The sequence below is a fragment of the Heterocephalus glaber genome, unplaced genomic scaffold, assembly GCF_053883595.1.
Source record: "Heterocephalus glaber isolate CG9 unplaced genomic scaffold, H.glaber_assembly_v1.0 deba00001813, whole genome shotgun sequence".
Taxonomy (NCBI): domain Eukaryota; kingdom Metazoa; phylum Chordata; class Mammalia; order Rodentia; family Bathyergidae; genus Heterocephalus; species Heterocephalus glaber.
The window spans coordinates 3,964,521-3,981,314 of record NW_028258484.1 but is presented as its reverse complement, the minus strand read 5'-3'; the positions used below and the strand labels follow the sequence as shown (position 1 = coordinate 3,981,314).

Sequence of the window (16,794 nt, the reverse complement as noted above, 5' to 3'; positions counted from 1 at the left end):
TAATATTTCTATAAATTAAAAAATATATGTAAAAATTCCCACTACATTTGAACAACCTAAAATTGAAACTCCAAGGAAAGATTTACTTGCAATTTGGACAGATGCACTAATTTATGCTTAAATCGAGACCTTTCATAGTGAAAATCAATATGTATTTTTCTAACATAAATATGTGTAAGATTTAATTATAATAAATAGCATTATGTAAATAGGCTACAAAATGACAACAAAAGTTTAAAGACTGTTTTGTTGATATTAATAAATTCAGAGGTGCTCAGTTTATACAACACCCCTTTGAATTTCATGTTTACAATACAAAGTTGACATAAGAGTTAGTGAACTTACTTAACTTGGACAAGCATACTCTTGAAATGAATGTGCTTTTGCTTCAAAGTGATATCAATCCTTCTAAAATAAATGAAAAAGTTTGTCAATTGTGTGTAAATATTAAAGGAAAATAATTTCCAGTACTTGATTCAGTTATTGGAAAACTTGTAAGTATGCTGGAAACAACTTTGAATCTACTTTTTGGACTGTAAATTTTTTTTTTTTTGGTACTGGGAATTGAACTTGGGTCCTTGCACTTGCGAGGCAGGCGGTGGAACCACTGAGCTAAATCCCCAACCTGGACTGTAAATTTTATGACAACTAAACACTTCTGTTGAAAATTTAGAATCCAAATTAAGATATGTTGTAAGAGCAAAATACACGCTGGATTTTGAAGACAGTACAAAAAGGAACATAATATATCTCAGTAATTTTTATATTTATTGCATGCTGAAATGATAACATTTTGGGTATATTGGTTTGTGTATTGTTAAAATTATTTTTAAAGTACATACATTGGGCTGTAAATGTAGCTCAGTGGAAGAGTGCTTGCCTAGCATGTGAAAGGTACTGGGTTCAATCCCCTGTACTGCAAAAAAGAGAAAGAGAAAGAGAGAGAAAGAAAGAAGAAAGACAATAAGCATACTAGAAGCATTATTGATTATTCAACAACACATACATCCAGCCTGCAGTGACAAACACCTGTAATCCAGCTGCTCAGAATACACAGATGAGGAAAGCAGGGGAGCACAAGTTTGAGGTCAGTCTGGACAACTTAGTGAGACCCTGTCTCAAAATAAAAATTAAATAGGCCTGGGGATGTAGCGCAGAGCTACAGCACTTGCCTAGCATGTACAAGGTCCTGAGTTCAACCTCTAGTCCCTCAACCTCCCCCCACCCCCAAATTAATACACACAAATCAAAAATACATACTAAAAATATTTGATGATTGCCTATGGTGAGTGGGTGGATGGGACAATGAAATAAAAGGAATAAAGAAATACTTAAACAAGAAAAGCTTTCCATGGGCCACTGATGAAAGAAAGCCATAAATTAGAGTAATTAACCCACTCCTCTGAATATGAAGCAATAGCAAAGACCTAGTCACAGTGATCCTTAACTCCCACAACTTCAAAGGTGAAGGCAAAAGAAGGGGACGAAATGTCTAAAATCACATTTCAAAGACTACAGGAGCATGGGCTGTCAGAACGCTTTAAATCATTCCCTCAAAATTCATTGCCTTGGCTGCTTTGGCACAGGTGGAGAATTTGACCTACGTTTGGTCTAACAATTAGACTGTCATCACTCAACACCCAGTTTGTTTGTTTTTGTTGTTGTTTAAGGAAAGGTCGCCTATTTAGTTCAGGCTGGCCCTGAACTCACTATGTAGCCCAGGCTGGCCTCAAATTTACATTGATCCTCCTGCTTCAGCCTCCTGAGTGCTGGGATTACAGGCATGTGCCACTGCACCTGGCTTCAACACCCAGTTTAAATGGGTGGAGCTCCTTTCTGTGCTGTAAGGAAGACAGTGCCACCTAGTGATGCATCTATTAACTGAATCATGTGAGGAAGACACTGAGAGGCCAACAACAGCCTGAGGACCTAAAGAAAAACACCTGGTATCTGGCAAAGTGATTTATTGTTGCAAAGCTTCAGAGAGCAAGTCAGAATTCTCACCAGTAATCCAAACTGCATTCTCCTGGATGTGCTGCTTGGCGAAGGAGACAACAGAAGTCCAAAGAGGAGGTGATTTGTATGGATCATGACAGACCTGAGACTAGAACTCAGGACACTACCCCAAGGAACAGAGGGAGGTGGGCAGCTGAGAGGGATTCTCTCAGGCAGTAGCCTGGCCAAGGGCAGGAAGGGCATGGAAGTAAGGTGACACCAATGACAGAGGTGGCACCCAAAGCACGGGTAAGTCCTAGTAAGGAAAAAGACTTAAACACTTAGCCACTTTTTCTCAGCATTTTGGAAATGTACTTTTAATACTAAAGATAATCCTCTTTTCTTGATTTCTCTCTCCACTCACTTCATCTTTGGCTTCCTGAATTCTCACTTCCTCCTTCACATACTACCAGAGACTATCTGCCAGAGTAAGCAAGCTTGACCCTGGACCTTCTCTGTAGCGCTTAGAACACCAAAGTTCTACCACTGGCTTTCTTCCTTGTCTTCTATATCCACATTTCATCCATTTGATCCATCTTATTGAGCACCTGCAATGCGCCAGTACTTTTACTAAGATGAGTAAGAGGCCATACCTGACCCCCATGAAGCTGATCATCTGGTGTGGAGATATATAAACACACAGTTTTAATATGAGTATAAATACACTCAGAAAGATTTTACAAGGGATTACATACAAAAGAATGCATTTAGTTTTGCCTGAAAAAAATCTGTATCTCAACATCTCAATTCCTCTCCCAAGTTGTTGGAATGTCTTATTTTTGATTGCCTTTTAGATATCTCTCATCTGAGGCACTCTGAATTCAGTTCAGTTGGCCATCTATATCTGTGGGATCTGCATCCATGGATTTAACCAATTGCAGATAGAAAATATTTAGGAAAAACTTGCATCTGTACTGAACACAGAATTTTTCCTTGTCATTATTCCCTAAACAATACAGTATATCAACTATTTACATAGCCTTTACATTATAATAGTTATTATAAGTAATCTAAAGATGATTTAAAGTATAAGGGAAGATATGCCTAGGTTATATGTAAATATTACACCATTTTAAATAAAGGGCTTGAGTATCCATGGATTGGATTTTGATTTCCACTAGGGATCTAGGAACCAATCCTTCAGACATTGAGGGATGACTGTTTATTTTAAAACCTAGCTCATCCTCTATCTTCCAAATCATATATTTGTAACACAAACAAACAAACAACAAAATCTATTCAAGGCAATTATGGCATATACTAAGACTGGACTATAATCAAGTCTGTGTTTATCCATTGCTCTGCAAGTTATTTAGAGAAAAATGAAAGTCTCCCTAGAATCTAGCTGAAAAAAAGGAGAAACAAAGAATCTACTATTTGGTGGACATCCTCCCCAGATAATATAGATATTTTAAAATCTAGCAGTGAGTTATATATGTCCTTTTGAAGAAAATGAGACAATAGCCAGTACAATCATTCAATTTATTCTTTTGTTCCTAAGTCTGTATCACAGCAAGAAGCCTTCTAGTTAAATTGAATGCCTTCTGGAGAAGAACAAGGAAGAATATTCTGGATATGAATAGTTCTCACTTTAAATTAGTTGCTCTGGACTATTTTAATTTTCCATCTTATTTCAGGTTCCACTATCTATAATCCCAGAATAATGAAAAGTTACAATGGTCTAGACTTCCTAGTAGCCTCTTTGTTGCATTCCCAGCCCTGGGTTTTCTCTCCAATTCACATAATCCTCAGATGCTAGCATAATCTCTAAAATCCCCCTCCCATGAGGTCACTCTTCAGCTCAATCATAACCAGCCACTCCTTAGGTCTATTTTATCAGGCCTAAAGTCATAGGCCTGGAACTCAAAGTTTTCTAATCAACTGCCCTCAACACCACTATTTCAAGCAAGCTTTATAGTCTCACTTCAGGAAGCTAATTTGCTTACTTAAGGTCCCCTGGCATTCTTGTTTCATTCATTCTTTTGACTTTAAACTATTATCCTTCTTAGTCTTTGGCCACTTAGCACGCCTCAACCAAGATGAATTCTCTAATTAGCCAATATTTCAGATACTGCCTGGACTTTATTTTTTAAGCTTTTACAGTTTATTGATCCTCTTGTTAAAAATTCATACAATCGCCACAGATAGTCATTGCAGAATCTTTTTGCCAACACCAACACTGGCCTTTTCGGTCCCCCTGACTTTTCTCATTCTGTTCTTGCATTCCTTTTGCTGTTTTTTTGAGGTCCTTTCCTTCTCATTCAGACCATATCTTCCAAGTCCAATTTTGAGTTCATTTTCATTTTCACAACCCAATGAATCATAAATGATGCCAAAGCCAATTATCATGCACCTTCAAAATGGGTTCTCAATCCAAAAACAAAAATGACAAATAATGTGATCTTGTACATTTTGGGCATTTTTCCCTGAATTTCTATTTTAGGTACTGTTGCCTTCCCCAGGATGAAGGACTTCAATGACAATTTGTTTCTTCTGAAGTAGTTGATTGGTCATGAACTTCCTGATCCAGATAGTTACTGTGTCATTCATTATGGCAGCCAACTCCTCAGGCAGCCAGGGAGGAAAAGTTCTCTTGATTAGGGGCATTGTGATAAATTTTTTGGAAGGTGCATTATGAGGGGTGTATAATGTCCACATTTCTTTTATTTTTTTAGAAGTATTTCTATTGATGAATTATTAATTTTAATTTTATGAGCTTTATTATATTAAGCAATGTGTATTTAATAGGAAAATAAAATATCAATAAATTAATATATGAAATTTTTAATATGTAATGAGTGTTTAGAATAAACATCAACGTTTTCAACACAACTGTTTACCTGCTTACAAAATCTAAAAAATAACAGCAGAAATAAATTCCTATGTGAACTACAATGAAAGTAGAAATAAAACTGTAACACAAAAAAATCTTTACTTCAATTATCATACCTAAGACAGTTTTCACACATGAAAATAGCATGTGCCATACACAAGTATCGTTTACACTGACAACACATGTGTTTTGTTTTCCTTTTTTGGTAAGACATACTTGGCATCTTATTGGTCTGTTTTCTTAGGAGGTTCTTATGATGTTTCACCTATCTGTTCACCAATCTGCTCCAGAATTCTTTTGTGGAGTTCTTTGTGAAGATACATATTGTTCTTCCTCTATTGTAATTGATCATTTATCAATTCTTGTCTCAATCCTCTAAGAAAATTTCTCTGTGAAATTTTGTGCTTTTTATTTTCCTTGTAAACTATGAAACTATTTATGCCTGACATGTTTAGGATCAAGTAAAACACAACCATTGGCCAGTGCTTTGTGCTTTGAGTGGCACTGTAGTTGCTGCATAACACAATAACATTTACTCTGCCTTTCATTTTGTTGTAAAATATGACCATTTCTGGCTTCATTTGTTTTGAGGATACATTATCAATCATTTTTTATTTTTTTGAGATAAGATCTCGTAATGCAGCACAGGCTGACCTTCAACTCACAGGGTCCTCCTGGCTCAGCCTCCCAAGTGCTGGGATTACAGGCCTGCACCACCACACCTGGCTTCACCATCAGTCTTATCATCATGGTATATGTTGACAGTATAAATACTACTTTTTTTCTTCACCATATAGGAGGCCAATGTTATGTCTTTCTGAAATCCAAAGATTGTATTATGCATTTCTCTATTGTGAACTTGCAACCTTTTTTTGAGGAATCTCGGCTTTGTTCTTGCAAATAGTTCCTGTGCTGGTCAACTGGTATTCATTAGCAAATGTGACATCAATGGGTAGATAACTAGTGAACTAATTGTCCAATGTGACATTTGGGTTGCTTTTTGAAATAGGTGCGACAAGCCTGTTTACAAGGCCATATGGTTTATTGCTGCACAAATAAAGACCTGGTGGCTGAGTACCAGGATAAATGTCTAAATTCAAGGTGTAAAACGTCTTCACATCTACCAAGGCATACGTTTTTTAATACCATATTTAGAAGGTTTATTTGGCATATATTACTGAAAGCTTCAACAACCACAAAATAATGTGAGTTGTTCATCAACTGGCATGTATTCAGACAGTGTATAAATTGCTTGACAGTTCAAAACAAAGCTTTCAAAAAATGAGTGAAACAGCAGCCACATTTTCAGATTTTTTTCTTTCTTGGCAGGTCTTTTTGTCATCAAAAGGTAGGCACTTTTTGTTTTTTGGTACTGGGGATCCAACTCAGGACCTTGCACTTGCGAGGCAGGCACTGGAACCACTGAGCTAAATCTCCGGCCAGAAAGGTAGGCACTTTTAAAGGAAACCAAATCTCTTGAGTGTCATTATTGTTCTAAAAATCTCAACACCACATCTGTTACTTCTCTATAAATCCTTTAGATTCTGACAATTAGAATGATAAAGTCCTGGTATGAAGTCTTTTAGTTCAGATAGTGAGGTGTCATGATAGCTATATTTTTGAGTATTATTATTGAAGCATATAGAACGTTTTACTTGTATTTCATTATTAGTGTATTTCAAAACATCTTGTAGCATATTACTCATTACCATTTCCAATACTGAATTCATCCATTAGGTTTCATCCCTGGCAAGAACCTAATAACATTTTCTGACATAGTTCTAACATTGGCTTGCTCAGGTACACGTGAACATTTTGTAGCATTTTGACTAATCAAATATTGATTTACATTACTGTTTTCCTCCTCATCTGAATCGTCTTCATTCTGTACTTCTCTATCTGTCATATCTTGCTCCATCTCACTGTCACAACTTCTTTGGCTTACATGATCCAAATCATTGGTAGCTAAATCACCTGATGACTCACTTTCAACCTCCTCCCAAAGATATGAAAGTGGATTTTCATGTGACATTATACAAGTAGAATTGGGCTAATTCTACAAAAAAAAAAAATCAAAAGAAAACATTCCACTAAAAGAAATTATATATACACAAAAATGTAACACAGCAAGTAACATGGGTGAAACTCACCTGTCGACACTTTGATACATGTGCATACACCTTGGCGTTTGTTGTACAAGTGGGTGAACACAAAGGTTGTTTCCTGTATTTCCCCAGAGCAGCTACTGAGACCCACTGCCAGCTACTCTTATGCTGAAGTACATATTTTCATTAGAAAATTATGGTAGGGGTATCTGTTACCCATTCATGATGCCCACTAAGGTCTTATGTGCCAGACCAGTATGTTCTCTGGGTCCTGAAAGAATAAGTCAAAAAACTATCATGTTTAGATTAGTAAGAAAGAAAATTAAGTGAAGTCATTCAATCATCAGATATTCCAAAAATATTTATATGTTTATAATATTTTAATATAAGATTTGTACAAGGCAGTGTATTAGTTGATGGGGACATCACGGTAAGTCAAGTCCCTGCCTTTGTGGAATTTGTAGTAAATAAATACAAATTTAAAATATCATATATAGTATGAATGAAAAAATAAACTACAAGAGAGAATAACAGAACTAGTCATCTAGATAGGTAGGATAGGAAATATTCTGAGAACATGATATTGAAGCTGAGGCTTGAGGAATGAATAGAGTTTAGTTGGAGAATTTAGTAAGAGGAAAGTATTTTAGACAAAATAGTAACATGCATAGTTTAGGCTGCTATAGTGAAATACCACAGAGTGGGTAGCTTGAAAAACAGAATTTATTTTCTCACAGTTCTGGAAGCTAAATGTCCATGATTAAGTGGCCAGCAAATTGGCTTCTGGTAAGAGATCTCTGCCTGGTTTTTATATGGCAGCCTTCTTACTGTATCCTTACATGATCTTTCCTTGGTGTATATGACAGAAAAGAGAGAGAGATTAAGCTTTCTGGTCCCTCTTCTTATAAGGACATTAATCCTATGAGATCAGAGCCTCATCTATTTGACCTCATTTAACCTTAATTACTTCCTCAAGTCTCTAAATCCCAAACACTGTACAGCCACATTGGGGGTTAGGGCTTCAACATATGAATTTTGAGGGGATATACTTAGTTCATAACATCAATCAATAAACATAATAACAACAGAATGAGTTTACTCTAGTCTCCCTCTTGTCTGTTGTTTCACTCTCCCAGGTTTCAGTTACCTATAGTCAACTAAGTCTGAAAACATTAAATGAAAAACTCCAGAAATAAGCAATTCCTAAGTTTTAAACTGTGTGCTATTCTGAGAGATGTGATGAAATCTGACACCATTCCATTAGGATATTAATCATCCTTTTATCCAGTGCATCCACACTGTATATGTTACCCACGTTTGGCACTTAGTAGCCAACATGGTGATCAGATTGCTGTAGTAGTACCATGCTTGAGTCCAAAAAAGCCCTATTTCACTTAGCCCCAATGGACAAGAGTAGTGATCCTGATAACCAGGATATGCCAAAGAGAACCCATAAAGTGCTTCTTTGAACTGAAAAAGTGAACTTTCTGAGTTTCATAAGAAAAGCAATAAATTGTATGTTGAGGTTGCTAAGCTCTAATAATATTCTCTGAAATTGTGAAGAAGGAAAATGAAATTTATTCTAGTTTTGCTGTTGTACCTAAGATTGCAAAAGTTATAGCCATAGTACGTAGTAAGTGCTTAGTAAAGAAGAATAACACATGTATAAATACCGAATAGTTTCTCTGGTATGAGAAACTGAAAGTGTAAATAAGGACTAAAATGTATAATAGGTAATGTGAAATAGGAAGAAAAGGGGCAAAGGGGAAGGAAGTGCGAGGGCTAGGGGAAAGGACAGAAGGGAATGGGATTAATATGAGAAAATGGAAAAATAGGAACAAAATCTTTGTAAATAGGGAGGAATGGAGGGGTTGAAGGGAGGGCTGGGCAAGGGTGAAAAATAAGAACCAAGAGAGATTATGTAAAGGTGCAAATTTCCAAGGATGAATGTCATTATATTGTATACCTAAACTGTACCAATGATTAGAATGAATAATTGATAATGCAAAATAGGAAGAAAAGGTCCAAAGGGGTAGGGGTAGTGGGAGGGGCAGGGGAAAGGAAAGAAGGGAAAGGAAAAATGCTGAGAAATGGAAAAAATGGAAATAAAGTCTTTGTAAATAGGGAAGGGTGGAGGGTGTGAAGGGAGGGCTAGGAATGGGGAAAAAATAAGAACCAAAATGCATTATGTATTGTGTTGTATACCTAAAATGTACCATAAAGGAGAAACTAAGTAAAAAGAAGAAGAAGAAGAAGAAGAAGAAGAAGAAGAAGAAGAAGAAGAAGAAGAAGAAGAAGAAGAAGAAGAAGAAGGCAAATCAGACATTGTGGCCCATGCCTATAATCCCAGAATTTGAGAAACAGAATCAGGAGGATCTGAAATTTGAGGCCAGCCTGGGCTAAATGGCAAGATCAAGCTAGCCTGGACCACAGAGTGAGACCCTATTTTTTAAAGAAAAAGAAAGAGGCATTTGTATGTGTATCTATAGGGGAAACAGTTTATATAGGGTTTCATAATATCCGTGATTTTAGGCATTCACTGGGGGTCTTGGAATGTACCCCCAAGGGATAAGAGCAGACAGCTATATTCTATTCCTTCATTAAACAAATAATAATGAGTGCCAAATAAGTAGCAGATGTGTATTGGTGTGGAGAATACAGCTATGAACAAGACACACAGGGCTTCTGCCCTCATGGAGCTAATAAGCTAGACAAGAAGTGAACGGTTAAACAAATGATCACAATAAAGGGTAATGAAAGTTATGACCTGTCTGGTAGCATTATGGCAAAAAGCAGAGATAGCCAACCTATTCCAGTGGGTCAGAAAAGGCCTAGAATAAACAACCTGTTTGGAAGATAAGCAGAGACAGGCAGGTAACAAGTGGAATTAAAGAGTATTCTGATCAGAGAGAGAACAGTACATGCAAAAGCCTCTGGGGCAAGAGATTTGGGTCAAGAAGTTCCACACAGGTGGAGGGTAGAGTATAAAGGGGGAGATGGGGGAGACAGAGAGGAACAAGAAGACAAGAACCAGACCTGGGAGGACTTTGTAAGAGGAGTTAAAGAGTTTGAACTGTACCGCTGAGAATGATAGGAAACCCTGAGTTGGGGGAGGGAGAGGGTAGAGAGGGAGCTCTGACATGAGCACACTTACAATATTTCTGGAAGTAGGAGAGACTAAAAGCAAGAAGAAACATGAAGGTATATTTAGAGGTAAAATTGGTAGGTTTTTGTGACCAGATTTGGGGGTTGTAGAGAATCAAATATGTCACCTTAAGGCATGATGCTTTGGTACATTAATTATTTTTGGTTAAAGACACCGAAAAACAGCAAAAAGGATATCCTGACTTTTTTTTTTTTTTTTTGAGATGCTAAGGAGAAAACCCAGGGCCTCCTACATTAGCCAAGTCCTCTACCACTGAGGAATATACCCCCAGGCCCTGACCTTTCTTTTCCCCAAAAACTAGAAGATAAAACTCCCACATAAAAGGTACCCTCCTATTCCAGAACACAGACATTCACCAAAGATGAGACTCAAGACTGAGAGAAATCCGTGCAAACCTTGTGAAATGAACGCTTGTCTTCCTGGTCACTTTTCTACAATTAACTGCCCTAGTTTACTTCTTTTGTCTTCATATTTTCACAATTTACTATTCTTCGGAGAACCTCATATATAAACGTTGGTGTCTTTGTGTCTTTGGGTCTTTATTTTTCTTGTGAAGGCTTCCATGTACATGCAAAAATTGGTAAATAGGGCCGGGGATTTAGGTCAGTGGTGCTGCCACCTGCCTCGAAAGTACAAGGTCCTCAGTTTGATCCCTGGTACCAAAAAAAAAAACCAAACTGGTAAATAAAATTTGTAGATTTTTCTTCCAGGAATCCGTCTTATGTCAGTTTAATTCTTCAAGTCCAGTCAAAAACCCTAAGAGGGTAGGGGAACCCTACAGGGTTATCTTTTTCTTAAAAGAGTGGTTTCTGGTTTAGGCAATGGAAAAGTCTTAAACTGGAACAGGACATATTTCAAGCATGGGGTTCCACTGTGAACAGAGTGAACAAATGCCTTTGAGGTAACCCAGATAAAGATGGCTCATTTTTTTGTTTGTTTGTTTTTGTTTTTCAATATTGGAGATTGAACCCAGAGCCTCTCCACTGAGCTATTTCCCCAGCCCTTTTTATTTTTTGAGTCCGGATCTCCCTATGTTTTAAATTGCTCAGGCTGGCCTCCAAGACACATCCCTCCTGTCTCAATCTCCCAGAGTGCTGGGATTACAGATGTGCATCACTTCATCTGGTTTATTGAACAAATTTATATTCAAAATTTCTATCTCTAAGCCAAGTGTGGTTGTCTATTGAGTCTTTGGGATTTGCCTAGGGCATCTGAGGAACTTCATTTTCAATTTCATTTGATTTTTTACTAATTAAACTCTAAATGGCTAGTGGCTACTCTATAGGTCAGCGTACAAGTCTATTCCAATACTAATTCATCCAGCATAATTCTACTAATAGAACAGAGTACATGGCAATCAAAAACCACTTTAGCACTTGCACTTCATGAGGTGACCACTCCATAAGCAGTGTCTAAGGGAGTGACCTACTCTAACTTCATCAGTGTACAATGTGAGAACCAGATATTTTCAGACAATGAGTCTCACACTTACCTTAAAGAATTCCTGAATAGAAAATTAACATTCAAAAACTGTTTTCCTCATCTGTTGAAAATCACAATTTTAGTAATTCCATGGTTCACTATTTTGGGGTTAGGGGTAGCAAAATGGAAATTTGACAGAGCCTAGTAGTAGTATAAGAGACCCGGCCACATCTACTAATGCACCTAATTTTCTCAATCATTTCAGAATACGCAAAAAGAAGCTCAGAGAGGTTGAAATTTACTAACAATCTAAAACTGGTTAGAGCCAGAGATTAAAAATTCAAAACCAGGCCACTGGATATCCAACACTGCATTCTTTCCAATACATCAGATGACTTCTTCTATCAAGAATAAGTTTCTAGCTGGGCGTGATGGCACTATCATATAATTCTACCCCAAAGTTCCAGTTTAAATCTTTTTTCCTTGCTTATTTTAAGCCTGATTAATTTCTCCCTCCTCTGAATTTTTACATCACTTGTAATGTGCTGGTCAAGATGAGATCAGTCTGGTAAAAAGAGTTAAGACGTTAACTGGAAATAGTTACTTAAGTGACCAAATGATGGAAAGTCTCAAAGGCAGTTAAAATTTTTGATTTTTTTTTTTCAAAGAGGTCTCCCCCTCCCACATTTGGATCCAGGGCCTTCTCACTAAGCTGCATCTTTTTCTCTCTTTCTTTCTTTTCTTTCTCTTTTTCTTATTTTTCTGAGTTTAAATTTGCCATCCTCCTACCTCAGCCTCCGGTAGTGCCACCATGCTGCTCAGAAACTTACTCTTTTTTTTTGAGGGGTCTTATTATGTAATTCAGGCTGGTCTTGAATTTATCATGTAGCCCAGGCTGGCGTTGAACTCGCAGCGACCCTCCTGCCTCAGGCTCCTGAGAGTAGCACCATCACACCCAGCTAGAAACTTTTTTTTTTCTTTTTGGTACCAGGGATCGAAGTCGGGACCTTGAGCTTTCGAGGCAGGTGGCGGAACCACTAAGCTAAATCCCCGGCCCTAGAAACTTATTCTTGATAGGAGAAGCCATCTGATGTATTGGAAAGAATGTAGTGTTGGATATCCAGTGGCCTAGTTTTTAATTTTTTAATCTCTGGCGCTAACTAGTTATCAGTTGTATTGCTTTTCCCCTTAAACCAAAGTCTCTTTGAGGACGCGGCATCCTATATGTTTGCGGGAGGCAATCCTCCCAAATTTACCCGATTGTCCACGAAGCTATACTTTTGGAATGGATGAATAATCTATACTCAAAAGAGAAACACTTCTTGCTTAATTAAAATCAGCCTCAACTGTAGTGTTTTCCTTTTACATCAAACAACGGTGCACCAATTAATCCAGAATGGTGGTGCAACAAATACATAGAGCAGCTCCACCACGTAATGCTGCCCGCCCACTCCTGCACGCCACGCCCAGCCTGTTGGCTGCCGATTGGGCGTGGCCCAGTTTCGCAGGCCCGGCTATTGGGGTGGTTTGCGTAGGTGAAGGCGTGGCTGAGAAGAACCTACGAGTAGAGCGAAACTAGGTAATTTCCGGTAACTCTCGACAATTTCCGGCAACTGTCTTGTCCTCTGCCGACTCATCTCGCGTATTTCCGGTCTCTTTCGGTATTTTCCGTCAGACTCCCGCTTGGATCTCCATATTTCGGATATTTCCGTATCCCTCTCGGAGGTACTCGGCAAGCGTTCGGCCTCCCCCTTCCCCCGGTAACGGTCGCTGGTGAGTTTAAATGAGCCGGGGCTGGCGGGGCCGGAGCCGCTACGCGGGGGTGCCTGAGGCACTGCAGAAAGTGGGCCTGACCCTGAAGGATGACGGTGCTGCAGGAACCCGTCCAGGTAATGATAACCCCCTTCTCTGAGGCTTGGCTCTCAGCTGTTCGGGAAGCAGCGTTTGGCCACTTCGCGGCCTGGTGCGGCCTAGGCCCGGCTCCTTCTCCCGCTTCCCCTTCCGCCGATCCTGCCTGCCTTTCGTCAGCCCCGAGGCCTTGCCTGCAACCTAAACCGCCTTACCTCTGTCCTACGTTACTCCTGCCCTCGATGTGAATGGGGCGGGCGGTATTACCCCATTTTCGGTCGGAGCCCTCGTCCAGCCACCCCCTCCTGTTAGTCTTAAGGCCTTCCTGGCAGAATGCGAGAGATGAGGGCCCGGAAGGGCACCCAGGAGCCCTGTTACCTAAAGGATGGTTGAGAAACACCTTTAAATAGAGCTGGTACGATCTGCATAGAGGTGGGACAAGTTTGCGGCAGTGGGATTTTTGCTGTTGTTTTTTGTTTTATGTGAGAGGATGGAGGGAGGTAGGATCGGTATTTTTAATCTAATTTCTAGCTTGGTAACAGACTTCTTAGCCCACTTTACTCAGTGGATTTCCGGCTGGACAGTGATGATCGGAGAAGAAAACTCCAAGGCAAGCACCTAAAAAAGGCAAAGGAGTGGAAAGGACAAATCTGTTTTTTTCCATTACCTGTGATGGGGATCAGAAGCATTTTATTGTGCATGTTTATAAGGTGTTTAGGAAACGAAAGACGTTGGTTTTTCCATCCATTTCACTGTCCTTACCAAGATATACTTTGACACACAGTGCTCTGTTGTCAGGGAACAAATCCTGTTGGATTTTAAGTGCGTGGTGCAGTGCCAAGTCATTTTCCCCCCTGCCATTTGAAGAAACTAAATCTTTTGTCCCATGGTGATGGATCAGGTATAAGAGACTTGCCTCCCATCATATGATTTTTGACTTGATCAGGAGAGTTGACCTCTGTCAACTGCTTTCATTGAGTCATGGACTTCAATTTGAAGTTAAACAGCTAATGAATTTTAAAAATTCCTTCATATTGCTTTTGATAAACCTGTAATATCAAATAGTAAATATTTTAATACATCATTATTTCCTTAAGTTTTCTTCACAATATGAAATATTCATTTCTGCTAGTTGGGCTCATTTCCAGCTTTTTACGTATAATAGATATTAGTGTTAATTCCTAAGGGAAATTTACATGCTTGTAAATTCTGTTTTTTCTTCCAAAGCTGTTTCTTGCTGTTCAAATTTCTCTTCCTGGCCACAGGACCCTTTTAAAGGTTTTGTTTGTTTGAGACTTACCATGAAATTAAATAAGCAGACTATTTGAGTTGTTTAATTTATGTTTCACGTACTTGTAATTTTGTCTTAATGATTCTTTTGCCTTTCTGGACCCAAAAGGCTTCGAAAGTATCAAAGTACAGTAGTAGCACTGATAGCATGTAATGACTAATAGTTATTTCAACTTGCATGGGAAAAAATAGAAATATGTAGTCTCCTCTAGATAATACCCATCAGGTACCCTGCTTTTTAATTAAACTAGTCTTATCTTTAATACACTTGGATAATTTTAAGGCTTAAAAGTCAGATTTGTCCTTTTTCTCTCCCATACTAGCTTTATCCAGTAGATTTTGGGATATAGTAAGAAGTTTTAGGCTATGACTATGTGAAAATGTTGGTTGTAATTTATATAGTAAAAGGTAGCAGATTATGAAGGGATCCAGAACAGTGGAGGAACAAGCAACTTTGACTGCAGTTACAAAGGTAAATTGATCAGGGATAATGTTGAAAATGGGAAAAAATTAGTAAGAAAGAGAATAAAAATAGAAATAAATAAGATAGTCTTAAAAATGATTGAGTCTGGGTATTTGAAAAGGAATGAGGCTAATTTGGAAAATTTGTTACCTTTTTTGGAATGTCTGAGGGTTCAAGATATTACCAGGCAGAGGAAAAAGTTGAAAGAAAAATGAGCAACTGTTTCTGTTTCCTGTTCTTTTTTCTTTAGAGTATTAACATGAACTAGTGCCATATATACCTATATAAGTATTTTCCTGAAGTATCTCTCATAGAAAAATATTACTTTATATTTGAGTCTTTTTAAAAAGTCTCGTATTATGAGACAAAAGTTCTGTCATTTATTTATTTTATGGTACCAGGGTCTTCACACTGAGGTATACCCCCAGCCCTTTTTTAAATTTTTATTTCAAGACGAGGTCTTGTAAAATTGCCCAGGCTGAGCTCACACGGAAATCCTCCTGCATCAGACTTATCGAATGCTGGGATTACAGGCATGGGCAGCTAGTTATTTTGCTTTTAATGGTAACTGGAGAAGTTAAAATAGCCCAAATAACTTCAATTAGTGCTAATTTGGATGTTTATAAAAGTCACCTGACAACATTGGTTTTTTAAAGAGGCAGGCTTTTGTATAGATTTATATCTATATATATTCCCAGTTATTGTGGGGGACTTCACCGAAGTGCTTGAAGTTGTAAGCAAGCCTTTTTAAAAAGGCAATAAGCAATTTAGTAATTGGCTATATATTCAATATTGTTTTAGATCGCATTAGATAATGAAGTACTTTTGACTTGGAAAAATATGTCCACAGATTCTATCTAACATTAATACAAAGAGTACCATATTTTGGCTACTGTATGGGAAATGTAACAAAAGGGGCAAGAGTGAATATAGTTGCCTTGGAGATGTAGGTAATTTAAAGTAAGGTAAAAGAGTAGGAAAAAAGTGGATAATTTTGAGACCAAAATTTTAAGAAATATTTGGGAGATAGAACCAGTAAGATAAGAAAATGGATTTGATGGTGGAGTATCAAAAATGATTGCCTGCCTGGGCACTGTGGCACTTGCCTATAATCCCAATACTTGGGAGGCTGAGGTAGGAGTATCCTTGAGTTCAAGGCCAGCCTGAGATACATAGCCCCTGTCTCAGAAACAAAAAAGACTGCCTGAATTTCATTTTGGTGGTGTGATTTAAGAAATGGAGAATTCTGTGAGTGGGGGCAGATTTGAAGGAAAGCAATTAAGAATTGTTTTAAACGGGCTGGGGATTTAGCTCAGTGGTTCCACCGCCTGCCTCAAAAGCACAAGGACCTGAGTTCAATCCCCGGTACCAAAAAAAGACCAAAACAAACAAAAAGAATTGTTTTAAACAAATTAAGTTGGAGATATTTCTACTAAATAGTAATATAGAGATAGAACTCCTAATCTTGTGCCAGTTTTAGTCTTACTAGAAAGGTAAGCATGCTTGTAATGGATATTACAAGTCAATATAAATTTGCCCAGATAATGAGTTCAGGAAAGAGAATCCTCCAGGCGAGAAAAATGGAAAAGGCGTCCTGAAGGAGAACTTTAAGCCTAGGAGTTCAAATTGATAGAGTAAAAATGTTCTAGGCATGAAAAGATGTGAACAAAAG

General features: G+C 38.1%; 1 protein-coding gene across 5 annotated transcripts in view; it reads left to right on the top strand.

The window, feature by feature from the left end:
* Positions 1 to 13,220: 13,220 nt before the first annotated feature.
* Positions 13,221 to 16,794, top strand: part of Cdc27 (cell division cycle 27) — a 77,285-nt gene continuing 73,711 nt past the window's right edge. For all 5 annotated transcript variants that reach the window (XR_002390554.2, XR_002390553.2, XM_004868648.4 and 2 more), the window contains exon 1: positions 13,221 to 13,410. Coding sequence is in view for 3 of the 5 variants with exons in the window: in XM_004868648.4 (XP_004868705.1) it covers positions 13,384 to 13,410 (27 nt within the window). In the remaining 2 variants the exon portion in view is untranslated. The remainder of the gene's footprint in view (positions 13,411 to 16,794) is intronic.